This window comes from Parasteatoda tepidariorum, chromosome 9, assembly GCF_982258835.1.
Source record: "Parasteatoda tepidariorum strain Cologne lab strain chromosome 9, Ptep-v5.0, whole genome shotgun sequence".
NCBI lineage: Eukaryota > Metazoa > Arthropoda > Arachnida > Araneae > Theridiidae > Parasteatoda > Parasteatoda tepidariorum.
Window position 1 is genome coordinate 20341042 of NC_141763.1, and position 19628 is coordinate 20360669.

Below are 19628 nucleotides of genomic sequence, written 5' to 3' on the forward strand. Positions count from 1 at the left end.
TTAACCCGATTGTGCGTTTTTGGCATCGTTTTTCATTTTCCCCCTCTTCGCCAACAAAGAAGTTTTTTGTAAAAAAAAAAGAGGAGCGAAGAAACTCTTTTTTTTTTAATATCTTTGAATTAAATTCTATTATCTCTTTATATGTATTGAGATAGTCTTAAGGGTATGATATGTATTGAGATAGTCTTGAGGGTATGATATGTTTTGAGATAGTCTTAAGGGTTTAAAAAAAATTATTGTTAATTATTTAAGTTAAATTTATTCTGAAAAAAAAAACCCAATAAATGGAAAATATAAATATTTGAGGAATGTAGTTTTTACGACATTTTCACAGAAGATTTTTTTTTAAAATATTGTTTCTATACAAAACATTTATCCGATTTTTTTTTAAATCATGTAAACCTTCATTTCTGCTTATGTAAGAAAAAACGGTTTTTTTTAATTAATTGATGTAAATATTAATTAGAATATTTTATTTACTTTAGTAATACTGAACCCATAATAATCCCATTATAAACCCATCAAAATTTTCGAACATGTATTTTCAACAGGACAATGTAATTTAATTTAAAATCAAAAAACTTTGACAAATGCTAATAACTTTTATAAACCTTTATTGCTATATTATTTATTTCGTGAAAATATAAAACATGACTTTTTTGTTCCTTTGCTGCTTTTTTATGTTTTTTTTTCAATATGTTTGCTTTACATGTATAATTTTATGCGTTGTTTTAAGTTTAATTTTTTTCAGTTATTAACTCTAATTATCACGATAATGTTTTATTTAACAAATAGAGTAGATTATTAAGCATAGTTACAAAATATTAAAAATGTAGATTTAAAAATTCTTTTAGCATTTCTACACTATTCCAGAAGTCGTTTTACATTATAGCCGTAACATTACATTCTTATAACCGTATGAATCGAGAGCCATAGAAGAATTTCTATAGCCTATATTTATCTTGCCATAATACTGTGTAGATAATAACGATCTATTCATATATTTTCATACATCAAAAATACGATTGAAGAGTAGTATGAAATGTTTGTGAAAACCAATTTCTATATATTTGCTCTCCCCGTTACATTGATAACTATGACGGGATATATTTTTATAGTGTCCTATTTATGCATCAAAAACTATTTTGATGTATCAGGGTTAAAGCCTGGAAATCTCAGTGAATTTGAAACAGAGATCAAAGAAGTTGCGAAAAAAATGAAAATTTTTCTTCAAACTTGAAGCTTTTTTTTCAATGTTTTCAACTTTTAAGTGTTTTTTCGTTTCCTTAGGAAGCACTCATATACTAAGAATATGTTTGGTACATAATAGTGGTATTGTGGTTTAAATGATTTTTTCTAATTGATTCACCTGAAGTTACTGCATATACTGCAAAATTATTACTTTGAATGGGCAGGTAAGACTCAGGAAAAAATTGTTTTCCAGAAACTAATTATAAACCCTGTATAATCCAGAAATTAATTATGAACCGTGAAAAATTCGAACTTAAGCATAATAACTTTAAAATGAAATCTAATGCAAATTTAAGTTACATAGATCTCTTTAGGAGAAATTAGTGTATTCTCAAATGCATATTCACAAATATAGGACCTTACTTTCCCATCCATCATCATCATAGTTGACCTGACAGCCCAATGAGGGCCAATGCCTTTCTCCATAACGACTTCCGATTTATCCTTGATCCTCAATTATTTTCATTAATTGCAAGAAAATCAGACTCCACCAAGTCAGCCCATCTCAACCGTGGCCTTCCCATGCTTTCTTGTTCCAGTGGGTCTAAAAATCAGTATCGTTTTTTTAATCGTATTGTCATCACGCATTCAAATCACGCGGGCCACCGAATTCATTTTATTTATTTTTATGTATTTAATAATATCGGGTTGTGCTTATAAATCTTGTTCAGTTCAAAGTTAAATCTCCTTCTCCAGTTATTGTTTTTATTTTCGCCACCAAGTTATACTCCGCAAAATCCTTCTCTCAAATATTGCGATGCAATTTTCCTCCAGTTTTGTCACTGTCCAAGCTTCAGAAGCGTATGTCAAGACTGGCCTGACAAGAGTTTTGTAAGTTAAGAACTTTGTTTTTCTGGAAAGAAATCCATAATTCACAAAAATTGAAACCTGACAGATTTTTTTTTTTAAATCTGAATAAATCTTTTTCAAACTCTCAAAGGTGGGATTTTTTACTGAAAGGCTACAGAAATTCATGGTTTTTGCAAAAATCTTAACAAGTGGACACTATTTTTCACGAATTAAAAGAAAATTATGAGTAGAAGTTTCTGAAATTGACATAAAGTCTGAAAAGAGATACATGTTATGATCACATAAACACTCTTAGAGAGTATCATAAAGCTCATGATAATTGTTGAATTTATCTTAACCCTTTGCTGACGGCGCTTAGTATGATGATGCTGGTCCACCTGTTGTACCAGCCGTAAGCAAATGGTTAATTTCTGAATTTTATTTTTGAAACACATATATTTATGTTATTTGTGCCTTTAATTCTATTTGATTTTTATATTCTATTTTTGCAGAACATGTCCGTGAATTCAACTGTGGTAGACTTTTTTATAGAACATTTTTCTTGGATCTTCGACGAGATACGCTCTACGTCGGTGCTATGTAAGTCAATTATATTTATCTATCATTTAACATTTAACCATTTATCTTTATATATTTTTTTCACATATGCTGGCTGTTTCGTATTAAACTATTCCTTAAATAAACAATTTAGCAATCCTTCTCAACAGTTGCGTCAATAAAGTAAACACATCAGGGGTTCCAAATTAATCAATGTCCAATAATTCTGGATGTAATAATTCTGGATATAATTTATCAAATACAAAAAGGTCGCTTAATTTTAAACACCAGTGTACTTCGCAACTAAGTTTGTATCTCTATAAAAATACAAAACTATTCTAAACTTAAAGAAAGAAATTATATATATATATATATATATATATATATATATATATATATATATATATATATATATATATATATATATATATATATAAACACAAATAATAAATTAAAAATTATTATAAAGAGAAACTAAAAATGGGAAATCCAATAGTCGTTATCAAGGCACATCTATTGGTATAAATGCGATATTTCTGAATAAAGAATAATTATCCTAAGATAAAAATTATTCTTTATATGTGTGGATATCGCAAAAAACATTTTGTTGAAATAGATCATGAAATAAAAGAAAAATGTAAAAAGTAATCAAACTTACCAGCGTGTAGCAAAATGCGGTTTAGGTTTAAAAGTATACAAAAGTATTTATATATATATATATATATAAAGCCTATTTTTTTCAATATAGCAAACGAATTGAAAATATAAATGTTGCAATGTTGCAGTATAAGAAACAGTCTATAAAACTGTAATATTATTTGTACTGAAAAAAAAAATAAAAGTACCGTCATAAATATTAATAAAATTTCCTAGAAATAAAGAGGTATTGCACGGTTTCAAACTAGTATAAAAGTCATAGAAAGTGCTTTAGGCCAAAGACGATCCTTCTTTTACAACATTCTCTAAAGCCCCTTTCTTTACTTTTTTTTTTGGAGGGAAAGGAAGGCCCCCTCTATTTCCTCTCGCTTTTTGATTCTTACACAACCGGAAATTACGTCTGTGAGACTTTGGAGGGGCTAAGCGAGGAGGATAACTCCTGGGGCTTCTCTGAAATTGTTGGGGCGCCAAATATTTACGCCTTTGCTTTCAAACTATGGGATAGTGAACATTTTTTTCTACCCCTTTTCTCTATTCAGTACGAAAGGCAAAGGATTTCTTATATTACTGTAGAGGTATAAAAAACCATTACCTATGCGCCAAGTTCTATTATAAATTTTTTTTTGCTTTTTTATTTTATTTTTTAATTTTAGGTGTTAGTAAATAACGACTGCCACTTTTTCATGCTTTATAAAATTAATCTTTTATCATTCATACTGAAACAAATGATAACATATTTTATACTAAGGCAGATCTTAACGTTAAGCGATGTAACTTTGTAATTTTCTAATCAACTCAAAAAACGAATAGTTTTTTAGTCAAACCTCAGAGTTAATAATAACAATTTACCCTCGTCTCGTTTAACCACAGTGTGTTGGTGGTTAAAGCACTGAGAAGAATGAAGGTTCGATCCCCAGTGGAGGCTTGATGCCCACCCAAATATAGATCAAAAGACACCAGCTTGACTGAGAAATAAAGACAGTTTGTGCGAAATGCCTACCACATTGCCATCAACATTTCGTTGGTCAAGAAATCGTGGACACCATGTTGGCCACCTTAAGCACCATGGACACCTTACGCACCATGCTGGCCAACAACGGGCTGTTACCGGAAAGCTTTATTTTAACCTCCCCTCTTAACCATAAGATCAGACGATTATTTTAAAACTTTGAGTTTTAAGCTTCTAATTGAACATACAAAATTGAACATACTAATTGAAAATACAAAATTGAACATACTAATTGAACATACAAAATTGAACATGCTAATTGAACATACAAAATTGAACATACAAAATTGAACATACTAATTGAACATACAAAATTGAACGTACTAAGTGATCATACATAGTTACAAAAATTTCTAAAATAATAAAGTTTTTCATATTATAACTTCTAGAATGATAACTTTATATATACCTATAAGTTTTATAATTATAAGTGAAAGGTTGATAAAAAGGTTGCTAAAATTTGGAACCTATGATACAAAAAATAATATAAAATCTTAAGATGATAAAATTAATGCTATAAATACATCAATAAAATATTTCTTTAAAACTTCCAACATGGCATAAAAATGATTAAAAAAAAACAGCATGTCGAATAATGAATGATAAAATAAGTTACAGTACAGTTAAAATTTATAATAAAAAAAAATATACCATGATGAAATCAATGATAAAACTGAAAGTATGATAAAAAGCGATTGATATAAAGTGATATAAAAAGAAATTGTAAAAAAAAATCACAGCGTGATAAAAATGATAGATAAAAATTTACAGACTGATAAAAGGATTATTAAAATCTTACAGAATGACAATAGTTGATAAAAAGTCACGGGATTCTAAAAAAATATAATTCAGAAACAATTAATTACAATTACAATCTTTTCCATGTAGTATAAATTGATTTAATGTCGTTGATTTTTATCTATAAAAAAGCAAGACAAATATAATGACATGAGAAGTGAAAAAAAACATACTTTAATTTTATAATTACATGTAAAAGCAAGATAAAGTGTTTGATGAATTTCAGAGTTTGTGATAAAAAAGTATTGTAAAAAATTAGAGTGTACTTAAATGAATGATATAAACTCTACAGAAATCTTAAAGGGATTGATAAAAAAAAAACTCTCTGCCTAATAAAAAGAAAGTTATAAAAAATCTCAACGTGATAAAAGTTATTGATAAAATGCCACAGTTGGATAAGGATACGAATTCACAGTGTGATATAAAAGGATTGATAAAAAGTTACAGTATGATAATCAAAAATTGATAAATAGTCACAATTAGATACAAAAGGATGATAAAAAATGATTGATACAAACTCACAATATAATAAAATAGGATCGATAAAAAGTCATTACATGTTATAAAAAAATTAATGAGTTTATAGTACAATAAATATGATTAATTTAAAACCAACAGCGTGAAAAAATGTTTGATAATAGGTCATAACATGTTAAAAATGTTTGATAATAGGTCATAACATGTTAAAAATGTTCAATAATAGGTCATAACATGTTAAAAATGTTCAATAATAGTCACAGTATGATACAAAACAAATTATTAAAATTCACATCATGATAAAGAAAGGAAATATTTTTATATTTTTATCCCATCATGATAAAAATATAATAAAGTGATTGAGAAAAAGAAATGATAAAAAAAAACTCTTTTAGGTCATAGAATTCTAAAAAGAATTGATGTAGAAAAAAGTTCATTAAAACTTCATTAATCGATTTAATGTCATTCATTGAATTTTATCGATATAAAAAGAAACCGAAAATAAAATCTAATATTTACCGAAATCTCGTTCGACTATTTAGCCCTTAATACGGCCCATCATAACTAAATCTCTTCCTTCGAAATGATCCCTTATATCCACCCTCATTTCAGATAACTGTCAACCGTAACTGTCAGATGGTACTAAATGAAGTGTAAGAGAAAAGTTAAGGAAAGCACACAATGGACCTTTCGATTGTTTTAAGGCACGAAAGGGATTCCTTTTGTTTACCTTAGACGAATCTTCCATATCTCTCTTAAACTGTAACCGTTGATTAAGATACCCATTGATGCGTCCAAACATAATCTATTTTGGAGTTTAAAGGTTAAATTGATACTAAAAACCGTTAAAGTTTTGATTATGAATAGTCGCTGACTCGGAATTACTTTGGTCGTTCAGTCGCGACGCGATAATGATGCCGCAACGCGCGATTAAATAAGGAAATATGTATCTTAATAGCCTTTGTTATCAACTGTGGTTTCTGTTGGGGGTAATTGTTAATCGATAGAGAATTATTAAAAGGTTTTTAAACAAAAATGGCAATGAGCTTAAGAATGTTAAAGTAAGATTACAGATACGTAGATTAAAAACTATTTTTTAAACAAGGATTGGCAACGATTTTTTGACCGCATAAAGATCGTCTGAAATTGTAGGCATAAAATCAAGTTGAGTTGATAATTCAATAAGAGGAACGATTTTTTGACCGCATAAAGATCGTCTGAAATTGTAGGCATAAAATCAAGTTGAGTTGATAATTCAATGAGAGGAAGTGATTTCATCGTTTGCTGTTTTAATTTTTTTCTTTACAAAGGCTAATGTTAACATGGAATTTGCTGGGTTGTTTTAATATAGATCCTTTTAAGCAGCTCTTTTTTTAAAAAATGAAGTCAAAAGAATGTGTTATTAATGTCCGCCAATTTACATTTAAGCGAAAAAGAAACAAAAATTCTTTCCAAATTATCGAATGACTGCAGAGATCGGCTAGAGGAAAAACTTAAAAACCTGTTTCTTTACCTGATGAAACTTTGAGATGTATTTAGCAGTCGCTTTTTCACTCTATTTTGTCTCTTTCGGCAGGTTTTGATTTCTTCAGCTCTTAACTCAATTTAACGTTTTTAGCGATTCATTAAATTACGATTCCGGCAGGTTTTATTGTTTTCAGTTCTTTCCCCAATTTAATGTTTTCGGTGATTCGTTAAATTACGATTCCGGTAGGTTTTGATGTTTTCAGTTCTTTCCTCAATTTAATGTTTTCTGTGATTCGTTAAATTACGATTCCGGTAGGTTTTTTGATGTTTTCAGTTCTTTCCTCAATTTAATGTTTTCGGTGATTCGTTAAATTATGATTCCGGCAGGTTTTTTGATGTTTTCAGTTCTTTCTTCAATTTAATGTTTTCGGTAATTCGTTAAATTACGATTCCGGCAGGTTTTGATGTTTTTAGTTCTTTCCTCAATTTAATGCTTTGGGTGATTCGTTAAATTACGATTCCGAAAGGTTTTGATGTTTTCAGTTCTCTCCTCAATTTAATGCTTTGGGTGATTCGTTAAATTACGATTCCGGTGGTTTTGATGTTTTCAGTTCTTTCTTCAATTTAATATTTTCGGTGATTCGTTAAATTACGATTCCGGTAGGTTTTGATGTTTTCAGTTCTTTCCTCAATTTAATGTTTTCTGTGATTCGTTAAATTACGATTCCGGCAGGTTTTTTGATGTTTTCAGTTCTTTCCTCAATTTAATGTTTTCGGTGATTCGTTAAATTACGATTCCGGCAGGTTTTGATGTTTTTAGTTCTTTCCTCAATTTAATGCTTTGGGTGATTCGTTAAATTACGATTCCGGCAGGTTTTGATGCTTTCAGTTCTCTCCTCAATTTAATGCTTTGGGTGATTCGTTAAATTATGATTCCGAAAGGTTTTGATGTTTTCAGTTCTTTCCTCAATGTAATGTTTTTGGTGATTCGTTAAATTACGATTCCGGCAGGTTTTGATGTTTTCAGTTCTCTCCTCAATTTAATGTTTTCGTTGATTCGTTAAATTACGATAGTATCTTTTTTATTGATGCTTACATTTTAGTTTAAGATCTTAATGTTAACACTTTTTTCTTACTTTCTTTTTGATAATGATTAAAAAAATATGTTCATCAAAACATTCTCTGCATTTTAATGATACTATTTTAACCTAAGGAAAAGTTTGAAATTAAATGTGAGGAAATGGAATAAATTTATGTGTTTTGAATTAGATTTTTAGCAATTAATAAACTAACTCTACAATAACTGAATTTAGCAATTTTGTCTAGAAATACATTACTGCGTTTGACAAAAATGTTTGATGTATTCTTTGCTCAGAAAATAGCAATGCTTGGTTCTAATTCATGTTCAAACTTTTCATTGACCGGAGCAGAACAAAACAGAAGTAATTTTATTGGTAAATAAATTATGATAAAGCATATTTGGAAAGAACTTAGAAGGTTGCATAATCAATGCAATATATAGACCATTTCTGCACAAAAAAAAATTTTATTTGCTACTTAGAAATAATAGTTTTTGCATCTGGAAGGCTTGAGGAATTTTTTACCATTTCATTCTGCAAAACTGCTGCGGTAAATAAATACCATTCTAAACAACATATGGTATATTTTTATAATAAATTAGACTAAAAATGTTGACTTAAATTTTTCTATTTGTTAAAATAATATTTCCATTTCATATGTTACTCTCTTGTCAGGCACTGCTAGATTTACGTTAGAAAATAGAATTTATCTTAAAAAGAGTAGCGAAACTTAATAAATCTCCTAGTTCTACTTCGATTTCAAAAGGCTGTTTTTGAAAGAAATTTTCAATTACTAGAAGTTTAGTTAAGTTTCAATTTCTCCAGTAAAGAGCTTTAAAGAATTTAACGTATTTATTTTATATAGGAAAAAAAAATAACTTAAAACTCTCCTCACTTTACAAGGCTTTTCCAAACAGTTATCAGAAAAGATTTTCAATATCCTGTCTTTGTGCATAACGATTTTTTTAGATTACAACCAGGCTTTAGCGACTCCATAAACATAAGCAAGATTGGCGACTCTTGGGAAATAACTTCCCATCCACACGCGCCAAATGGCGTAGAAAATCTCTGATTTCAGTACACATGCGATTGAATCGTAAGCAAGCACCAATAAGACCCAGCTCTTCTCTTGCATTCGCTTGCAATTCATCTGATTTATTTAGAGAGATTTTTGCTGCAGAGGACACACTTTATCCAGGTACAAGAAATGAATATTTCTGTGTAAACAGTCGGGAGGGAAGAAAGATTTGCTGGAGTAGGGGGAAAACCCAATTTCGCACTGTAAGTCGAGTTACTCGATAGTTATACGAACAAAGGGGAGAAAAAATGAAAGAGAGAGAGGAATAAAAAGAAGGAATGAAGTTAGAGAGGGAAGAATGTAGTGATTGAAATCCTTTTCTCGTGCATCTCTTAATCCCGTATCTAGAAGCTTGTAAAGATTGGGATTTAGGAAGGGAAAAATGCTTTTGAAGGAAAGCAAACATGAGTGCTTGCAAGAAAACGTGATTGAATGAATAAGGAAGAGGAATTGCGTTATTTAGAGGCTTGTAAAAGTTGGCATAGGAATTGATTTATTGCTTCTTGGTTTTCACCTTACCGCATGTATTTTTCTTGCCAACATGTAGTTTAAAATATATCATATTTCAATATGTGGCATGGAGCCGTGGTGGATCAGGGGATAGAGCGTTCGCCTTCCAATGCGGCGAACCGGGTTCGAATCCCAGTCGATATGAATTCCGGCTTGCGCCAACCACAGTGCTGACGTGAAATATCCTCAGTGGTAGACGAATCATGGGTTAGAGTCCTCTTGCCGTGAGGCTAACCGTGGGAGGTTCTCGTGGTCTTCCTCTCCATGTAACGCAAATGCGGGTTAGCTCCATCAAAAAATCCTCACAAAGGCAAATTTCTCCAAATACTCGATCCAGGAGTTCCCTTGTCTTCTGGATTGGGTTCAAAATTGCAAGGCTACGGAGTTGAATATTAGTAGTCGTAAACCCATAAAATTGAGTCGTCTGTTCAACGACAGTTATAAAAAAATATGTGACATGGAGCCGTGGTGGCTCAGGGGATAGAGCGTTCGCCTCCCAATAAGGGGAACCGAGTTCCCTCATTAGCGATGGCTCCAGCTATGGCTGGTCGATACGATATCCGCACCCGGCTTGCACCGACCTCAGAGCCGATGTAAAATATCCTCAGTGGTAGACGGATCATGGGTTAGAGTCCTCTTGCCGCCAGGTTAACTGTGGGAAGTTTTCGTGGTTTTCATGTCCATGTAACGCAAATGTGATTTAGTTCCATCAAAAAGTCCTCCACGAAGGCAAAGTTTCTTCCGATATTTGATCCTGGAGTTTCCTTGTCTTCTGGATTGGGTTCAAACTTAAAAGACTACGGCGTTGAACACTGGCAGTCGTAAGCCCCAAAAATTGGGTTGGCTGTTCAACGACTGTTATAAAATAAAACTTGTGGCCGGTTTCAGATTTTATGATGTCGCATGATTGATTTTAATTACATTGACTGTGAATAACCATGTTTAGATTTATCTGTGATTTAATTTAACCTCCATTGTATGAATATGATTCTTCAGATCGGTGGTTTTAATTTAACCTCACTAGTGATTAACCGTGACTGTAATTAACCTCATATTTAGTTTAACCTCATCTGTGAGTCACATGACTACGATTATCCAGATAATTAACTTAATCTCGATTGCGTACATTAATATAGATATGATTCTTCAAATTAGTGATTAAAATTTGACCTCATCTTTCAGTAACCATAACTATAATTATCCAGGTATTAAATTTTATCTGGGCATAAACTATAACTATGATTTTTCTTTGTGATTGATGAATTTAAATTAACCTTAATTGAAGACAACCGGGATTATGGTTCACAAATTTTTATGATGTTTTTCTTTTTCAATTAACTCTTAATTTACGACCCCACGTATGTAAGTCCAAGTAAATTTATTTTTCGGAAAGACTGTATATATAAAGTTGCTAGAAAACACTTTCTGCTTGATACTATGATAACAATGGTACTATGATAATAATTTTGGTAACAATGGTATATTGGTAACTATGATAATAATGGTACAATGATAACTATGATAAAAAAAAATTATATCTCGTTTTTCCACATCTACTATTTTAGACTGTTTGGTTTTTACTATAAACAACTACAGAAAATAAACTAAAATTTATACCTCAGCTGTGTATCTGTACCTCAGTAGGGGAGAGTGGGGTCAATTGTAACAAGGTACGATTGTAATAGAGCAAAAATTTCGAGTGTCGGGTTCTAGATTTGGTTCCTAGGTGGCGCACAAGGTGTATTTAATAAATCTACATGTACACCCCTGATGGCAACCATTTATATGTACTTTTGAAAGAGTTACATCACAAAAGATATTTTCACGCTACGTAAGTACTTTTTTTGGTATTAGAATATTATATTGTGACAAAGTAATTTTGTTTAAACAAATAAAAATTATTAACCGAATATGTACGTGGACACCTTAATTAAAATTTCAAAAAAAAAGATTGGTTACGTTAATTAACTAGCATTATTTTTAACAAATGAAGCTGAAATGGCGTCTTGGGGAAACAATAAGTAAAGGGACGATTGTAACAGCTGAAAATAAATAATCTTATGTTTACAAACCATTACTTAACTCTTTAAGAACCACCAATAGTTTCCTATATCATTTATATTATATTGCATGTGCATGTTTTTATTTGTCACCTTTCACAGCATAAATTAAAAATTTTAACCCCATAAAATTAAAAGTTTAACCCTTTAGGTCTCTGCTCATTATTATTTTTACTCCTAAAATATGACTACTATTTTGATCAATAAAAAAATCTATCACAACTATGATAATATGTATAATTAACTATGTTTTAATTGAATTTATGAACTGTTACAAAAAGTGGGGACAATTGTAACAAGTGCACGACTGTCAAAAATTGTTAATAACTAATATAATAACATTTAAAATAAGGTATTTTTTTTCTAGTAGGGGACAGTCTACTTTACTCGTCTGTCAATTAATACTAATAATATATTGGATTTTTTGTTAGTTAAAAATAGTTAGGTAAAAAATGTTACAATTGACCCCACTCTCCCCTACTCTGTACAAGGATTTGTATAAATATTTTTTTATACCCTCCTTCGTGACCAATAGTATTTCATTCAGAAATTCAGTGTATTCTATTACGATTTATATCATTCAAAGCAATGATACAGTTTTGCATAAATATACGATTAAATTTGAAAAATACACACATGCTGATAAAATATGCAACAAACTCGTAAAAAGAAAAATTGGAATAATTTTTTTTTCTTTCTCGAGAATGCCCTCCCGCAGGTAGTTTTGAGAAGAAAACGTCACCTGAAAAAGCGTAACGAAATCGAAGAAAATATGCATGGATTTGGCGAGATCCCAAAAATATCTTTCGCTTTTGGAGAGTTTAGGTGCGGTGTTGCCATCGTCTTCTGATGAAAAGATATCATTTATTTTCCGCGTTTTTACTGCCAAGCTTGATCTTACGACTAGATAGAAAAATCTCCGTGATTTATGTTTTGGCAACACCCCGTCCTAAGCATCTCGTAAATATGTTCTTCTAAGCAAGGTGTAGGCACACGAAATTTTTCTTCTGGATCTTTTAAGTTTGTAGAAATATTGTTTCTAAATATAATTTCGTACGAAGTTTTTATGCATTGAGCTACAAACTACAACATTTTTGCGCATTAAAACATAAATCGAAGAAACCAAGTGCTCTGAACAATAAGGCAATAAACTTTAACGAATCATCAAAATTCATTAAGTAGAGAAATGAAAATTCAGAACTCTTCTTTAGTAAACCACTAATATCAATCCAAATATCTTCTGCAATAAATCAAAAGTATTGGAACCATTTTGCAATAAATCCTAAACCTCAAAACGGAATAAGATTCTGACACTTAATGCATTAAATTCCAAATATCGAAATACCGGACTCTTCGTGTATTAAACTTCCAAGATATCGAGACCAATATGTAATTAATTCAAAGCATCAGAATCGATATAAAATAAAATAAAAATATCAGATCCTTTATGACATTATTTTTAAGTACGAAAACCATTATGGAATAAATCCCAAATATCGAACTAATATGCAAGAAATCCAAAATATCGAACTAATATACAAATCCCAAATATCGAAGTAATATTCAAGAAATCCCAAATATCGAATTAATATGCAAATCCCAAATATCGAACTAATATGCAAGAAATTCCAAAACTCGGAGCTATTATTCAATAAAATCTAAATATCAATCCTTTCATGGAGTAAATTCTAAATATCAGAATCATTGTGCAAGAAATCATGAACTTCGGTATCTTTATGCCTTAAATCCCGAACTTCGGAAAATTTATGAAATAAATCTAAAAATTCGGTATTTTAATGCAATTAATTATGGCGATCCAAACTCCTAAACAATATTTAGAATCTTGTTGTCCTTCCAAAAGAAGCTATAATTTTGATTAAAAAAACACTACAGTTTGTTAAAACGGAGTAAATATTCTCTAAATTCTTTATATTAATAATTCTTTAAATTTATTTAAATGGATTAAATATTCTATGAAATGTAAACATATTAACTAAAGATAAAATGCAAAAAAAAAGAATTGAAATTTTATTGAAATTGAAGAAAATTGATTTTTTTTTTTTTTTGATAATTATTTAAGATGAACTACTTTATTTTTCAAATTTTTACTTTTCTGCGTTTTATTTAATTAAAAAGTCGCTTTGTTACATTCAATTGCCCTTTTTTATGGTTTTTTTATATTTAATAAATTAGGATTGATAATATTTACATTTTATAATAGCTAGAGAATACTATTAAAAATAAAAGTTTTTTATCTAAAAAAATAATTAGCCTTTAATGTGATAACTTTAAAAAATTTTAGTGCTTTAAAAACACAATAAACCACCAATTTAAAAATTATACGATGAAAAATTAGATATTCTGAAAACTTAATGATGAGCAAACATTTACAAAGGAGTCAGAATAAACAGAAAGAGATCAGAGGCAGTTTTTAACTTGAGATAGTGTCCCCAATGTTTTCATACCTTTCAAAAAGAATTATTTCTTTCCTTGTCGGATAACCGTAACCGTGCCTTTGCATTGCTTTCAGAAAACCTCAGTGAGATTCTATGGCTCAATACATCATATTTATGACTTCGTATTTTGTGGAAGAAAAAAAAAGAATAACTTTCATCCAATGTAATAAAAACTGAAATACCTGCGAGTCAAAATCATATTTCAATACCCGGAATACATTTGAACTTTGAATTTTAAAGAGTAAATGGTACCATTACTATAGAAACAAAAGATAACTCTATTTTATAACTTAATATTTTGTTTGAAGTGCAAATATGGCGACTTTTTAAATATACAAAGCTGAAAAAACCATAAAAATGTTCTATTAATTGTTCCAAATGCTCACAGAAATGTCTTTTAAAATTTATTATTTAAAAGAACCCTTATTTCACAAAGTAAAGAATAAAATATGAATAATTTTTTTTTTCATCCTTGGTTAGAGAAAATATGCTTTCTGCTTCCTTCTGCAAAAATAAATATTTGCTGTCATAAAAAAAAGTAAAACCAAATGTAAATGAGTTTAAAAGTGTAATTTTTAGAAATGTATTTCCATTGTTTTAAAGTGCATTTAAAAATCCATCGTCATTTATTTTTTAAATGTTAAATGGGTTTTTTTAATGTCCCTAATATTTTGCCGTGAAAGCTGAAACTGCTTTTGAAAAAGAAAGCTTTTTTCTTTCCATTCTTTCTTTTTTATAATGCTAAAAAAAAAAAAATCGTTTTTCAAACTAGTTTAGTTCAAAAAAAATTTTTAAGTCAAAATATTTTTTAAATGTTTATTCACTACAAATATTTTCATGATTTCTAATTTTCGATAGGATTTAAGTATAACTAATAAATAACCCATTAGTAAAAAAGATCTTGGTTTGGATTTGATGGCCTTCCACACACTTTTCAACTACTTTCAAGAGTAATAGTAAGCAGTACGCATGCGCCGTCATTGCATGCGTTGCTATGGCGACCTCTGCTGTTTTTCTTTTTATTTTCACTAGCAGGCCTTTTTACATAATAATATTTTAAAGTATTTATTATATTCTTTTTATTTTTAACGTATAATTATTGTCTTAACGATGATTTTAATATAAATATGAATACTGAAGAAGGAAAAGTATTTTGTGACGTCTTGAAACACGTACATAGGCAGGATTCGAAAACCAATCCGACGACAAACATCAATTGAGACAGTTTTTACAACCCATGATTTGAAATGCTGTGGCGTTTAAACGGAGTCAATCCAGAAAGAAAAAGCATTTGACCAATGGGTAGCCAATGATCGTAATTAGGCGCTGACAGCTTTTTTTTATGATTTCCATTTTTTTTAATTCTAACTGGAAATTTGTATATATTGTTTTGTTATTGTTACTGTGATGCTACAATCAATAACCTTTTGAACTCTACAATCTCTTGTAAATAGCAAACATATTTGTTAGTGCTAATAAGTTGAAAACATCAGTGTAAATTCATAAAATTTTTTTTTTTCTTTTAAGGTTGCTATAACTATTTACCTTATTCCTCTAAATTTTTAACTTCTTTAAATATTTTTAATTATATATCTTATACCTTTGTAAAATTCAATTGCTCAACAAAGTTATAAAAACTTCCCAAAATAATCATTAAAACTTCTTTAAATCTTTATAATTTCTTATACACGGTTCGAAATTCTCTCGCCAACTCGCCAAGTTTTGTCCCGTAGAATGTCGTCTTTCAAATCAGTACTTATTCCATATTTCTCCCACAGTTGGTGCTTACGTCTTATATCTATGCAAATTATAGAGCTTTTTGTATCATATTTGTTTCATGCCCTGTCCTTTTTCGTTATAAAAATTACTTTAGTCGTAAAATTTACAAAATTAATCAGAATCAACTTCTTTAAATTCTATCCGCATGTATCTTACTAAAACCCCATTGCTTTACAAAACCATAAAAATAGACAAAATAGCCAGAACTAATTTCTTTAAATATTTTTATTCATCATAAAACTATATTGCTTTACGAATCCATAAGAAATACCCCAAAAAATAGTCAAAACTAGTTTTATCTATCTTAGATAAAACTGTAATAACCAACCAACCAAGCTTTAAAACAAGATTACTTCATTTTGATTAGTTTAGAAGAAGAAGAAGGAAAAAAAAATAGGTGAAAAGTCGCCAACTGTTCGAATTATTCATTAAGCCAAGGTAAAAAGAAAAACTCATAATCCTTCCTATGTTTTTCTTGCTGTAATCACAAGACTTGTGAGAAGATGGGTTCGAAAAGAGAGTACCACAAAGCTCTTTTCAAGCTCTTCTCCACTAAAACCACACCTCAAAGAAAGAAAAAAAATATAAGGTACGAAACTGCATCCTTTTATCTCTTTTCCTCAATATATATTCATTTTTTTCGCTTCTCCTGGAAAAAGGAAAATCCGGGCATGAAAGATACATTAACAAACTGCCGGATAGCAAGTGCATGGGGCGGGTAGTATTTTTATCCTGCATATTTCATGCATGCAGGATACTTTTTCTCTACCCCCTACAACCCTGGGGGTTAGGGGGTGTGAGTATGAGGTAAAAAAAAAGGCCTTACCTAGGAAAGAAAAACCGCGAACAGCATTTATAAGTAAAGATTTTTCTAAAAAAAATAACATATTCAACCATAGAAAGGGGATCCTCGAACAAAATTGCGCAGCCTTTAGAATTTTTAAAGTCATGCATCGTTAAAGTGATGAGGGCTGAGAAGGATATCTTTTGCTATCTCTACTTATTTTATTTTGTTTTTATGACATGGTTCTGTTAAAAAATGCATCACCTGATTCAAGTGTAAATGTGATTAGGCTGCGGGTTTTTTCCAGTTTGTGTAACACCTATATACTTAAAAAAATTTTATTATCTAATATTAAGAACAACAAAAATTAAATAGCTGAACATAAAGGTTTTAAAAAAAATCTTGCAGTAAATTTTTGTGACAGGGGATGAATTTTTCTCTCGAAGTTTCTGATTTTAATTGAAAAATTCTTCAACAGGTGGCGTTGTTGGAAGTAAACCTGTATATTAACTGAAAATCGCTTCACGACATGTCACATTACGACATTTGATTGTGGCTTATGGTAGATAATTCAAAAACTTTGTTATGTGGTTTTTATTCTATAAAAGATTTTAAAGTTGAAGCAATGTATACATATAATAAATACAAAATATACATGCTTTTTTGTAGTTACTGAGATTTTCTTCAATTTTCATCCAACAGTAGTCTCAACCCTTTGTTTGCAATTTATGCTATAAAGCTCTTAATAAATGCCGAATGTACAAGTATTTCCATCGCTACTGAGATTTTCTTTTTTCGGTTTTCATTCGACAATACATTTTCCTTTTGTTTGTAGTTTGTACCACAAAACTCTTAATAAATACAAAATATACAAGATTTTCTGTACTTACTGAGCTTTCTGCAGTGTTCATCTAGCGGTATTCTCAGCCCTTTTGTTTACAATTAGTACTATGAAGCTTTTAATAAATACAAAATGTGGTAGTATATCTGTCGCTACTGACATTTCCTTCGGTTTTATCTATTCTATGTAGGTCTCAATAAATTAAACTATGTACGCGTGTACTTTAAAGGTAATACTTAAAGATTACATTGCATAAACTGTTATATAGTGTTTATTGGTTTAGATAAAAAATATATAACATGTATATTTTATCCGAACCAATATAAAATAATTTTGTTTGCTTATATTTTAATTTAATTTAACTTAATTCGAGTAAGAAAAGACCACCTGCTGTGAATAAGGATTTTTTTTTTAACTTACTGTACTTTAAAAGCAATACTTAAAGATTGCCCTACATAAACGGCTTACTTCATATATCCAAATCAATATACAAAATTTCGTTTGCGTATAATTCAATTTAACCTCTTTCCAGTAAAAAAAGACCACCTGCAGTGAATGAAGATTTGCTTTTTTTTTACTTCTGTACTTTTACTTACTATACAATACTTAAAGACTACCCTGCATAAATGGCTTACGTCATATATAGTTCATCCAAACCAATATACAAAACTTTTGTTTGCGTATAATTTAATTTAGCTTAATTCTAATAAAAAAAAAGAAGATAACTTGCTGTGAATGAGGATTTACGTTTCTTAACTTACTGTATTTTAAAGACAATACTTAAAGATTACCCTACTTAAACGATTTACTTCATATATATTTTATCCGAACCAATGTACAATAATTTTGTTTGCGTATAATTTGCTTTATTTTTAGACAACCCTACCATTTATTAGATTTTATGAAATACTTAAACCAGTTGAAACAGAATAAAAATTAGAGTAAAAACTGAAGTGCACTATTTATCTTTTTCATCCAGGGCCTCAAATCTTCCCATACAGTCTTTTTTACGACCATTTTCAAGAAGTACAATCAATCAGCGATATTTGCTTTAGGAGGGGGTGGTCTCCCCTAGGGCTGCTCTCTAGAATTTCAGTTTCGAACATATATGTCACTGGCAGAAGAAAATAGAACTTTTTTTTCTTCTGCTGTTCCCCCACACTGCGTCTTACTAAGGCAAACACGGTGAATTTCTCTATTTGACAAGGGTCCTCGTTTTCCAGATCTCCTGGAATTGGGCGTAGGAGTGGCGTCGGGATCTGGAAAAAGAGATATTTTTCTTCGGCCTGATACCCCCAAAACCGGATTACGAATGTCTTTTTCTGTGTGCTCTGATTTTTTTTTTTTTACCTTCTTTATTTTTGGATTTCCCTTAGAAGAGGTCTCTTACAAAAAGGAACGTCAGGAAGAAAGTCACGAATTTCGAACACTTAAAACGACGTACCGGAGATTTTAGTTTCCTTCGGAAGGAAACATCACGTGACTTATTTTGTTTGTCCACATTGATTCCAACCTAAACACCTAATCGAGAAACATTAATGCGGTGTTACGGTTAGATCTTTATTATCTTTTTTTCAAGATTATCTTTCAAGATTATGAGATTTCCCACATTAATGGGATATCTCGTAGCGTGGGTATCTCGATCCTGATTGGTTGTTGAAACGTTTCTTCAAACGTTGAAACGTCAATTATTTTACTATATATTTCTAACTTACACAAAAACGGACTCGAAGCCATGTAGAACATAAGCTAATTTAGCATCGAAGTTGTACCAAATGTATTTTCATAGCTGAATTGTGTACTGCTGGCTAAGTAATCACCCCAAAGATGTTCGATTTGATTTAAATCAGGGCTGCGAGAAGAAATTTTTTTTAAGAGTATCAAACTTAAAGTGTAAAGTATTCATACCCAAAACAGTGTATTAAATTATAGATCATGTGTTGAATATTAAATTTATACTGTAAAATGCTCATATTTAAGATCAAGGAAACAAATTTCTTGTGTAAAGTAAGGGTGCACAACCTGTGGACTGCAG

At 30.1% G+C, this 19628-nt stretch overlaps 1 protein-coding gene and 1 long non-coding RNA gene across 3 annotated transcripts in view; both read left to right on the top strand.

The window, feature by feature from the left end:
* Positions 1-19628, top strand: part of LOC110282721 (semaphorin-2A) — a 557110-nt gene that overhangs the window by 349187 nt on the left and 188295 nt on the right. For both annotated transcript variants that reach the window (XM_043041274.3, XM_043041275.3), the window contains exon 2: positions 2553-2640. In XM_043041274.3, coding sequence (XP_042897208.2) covers positions 2553-2640 — 88 coding nt within the window. The remainder of the gene's footprint in view (positions 1-2552; positions 2641-19628) is intronic.
* On the top strand, positions 3915-9435 carry LOC147803369 (uncharacterized). Its single transcript, XR_015429055.1, has 2 exons — positions 3915-5703; positions 5766-9435. It is a non-coding gene; the product is annotated as an uncharacterized LOC147803369 (long non-coding RNA).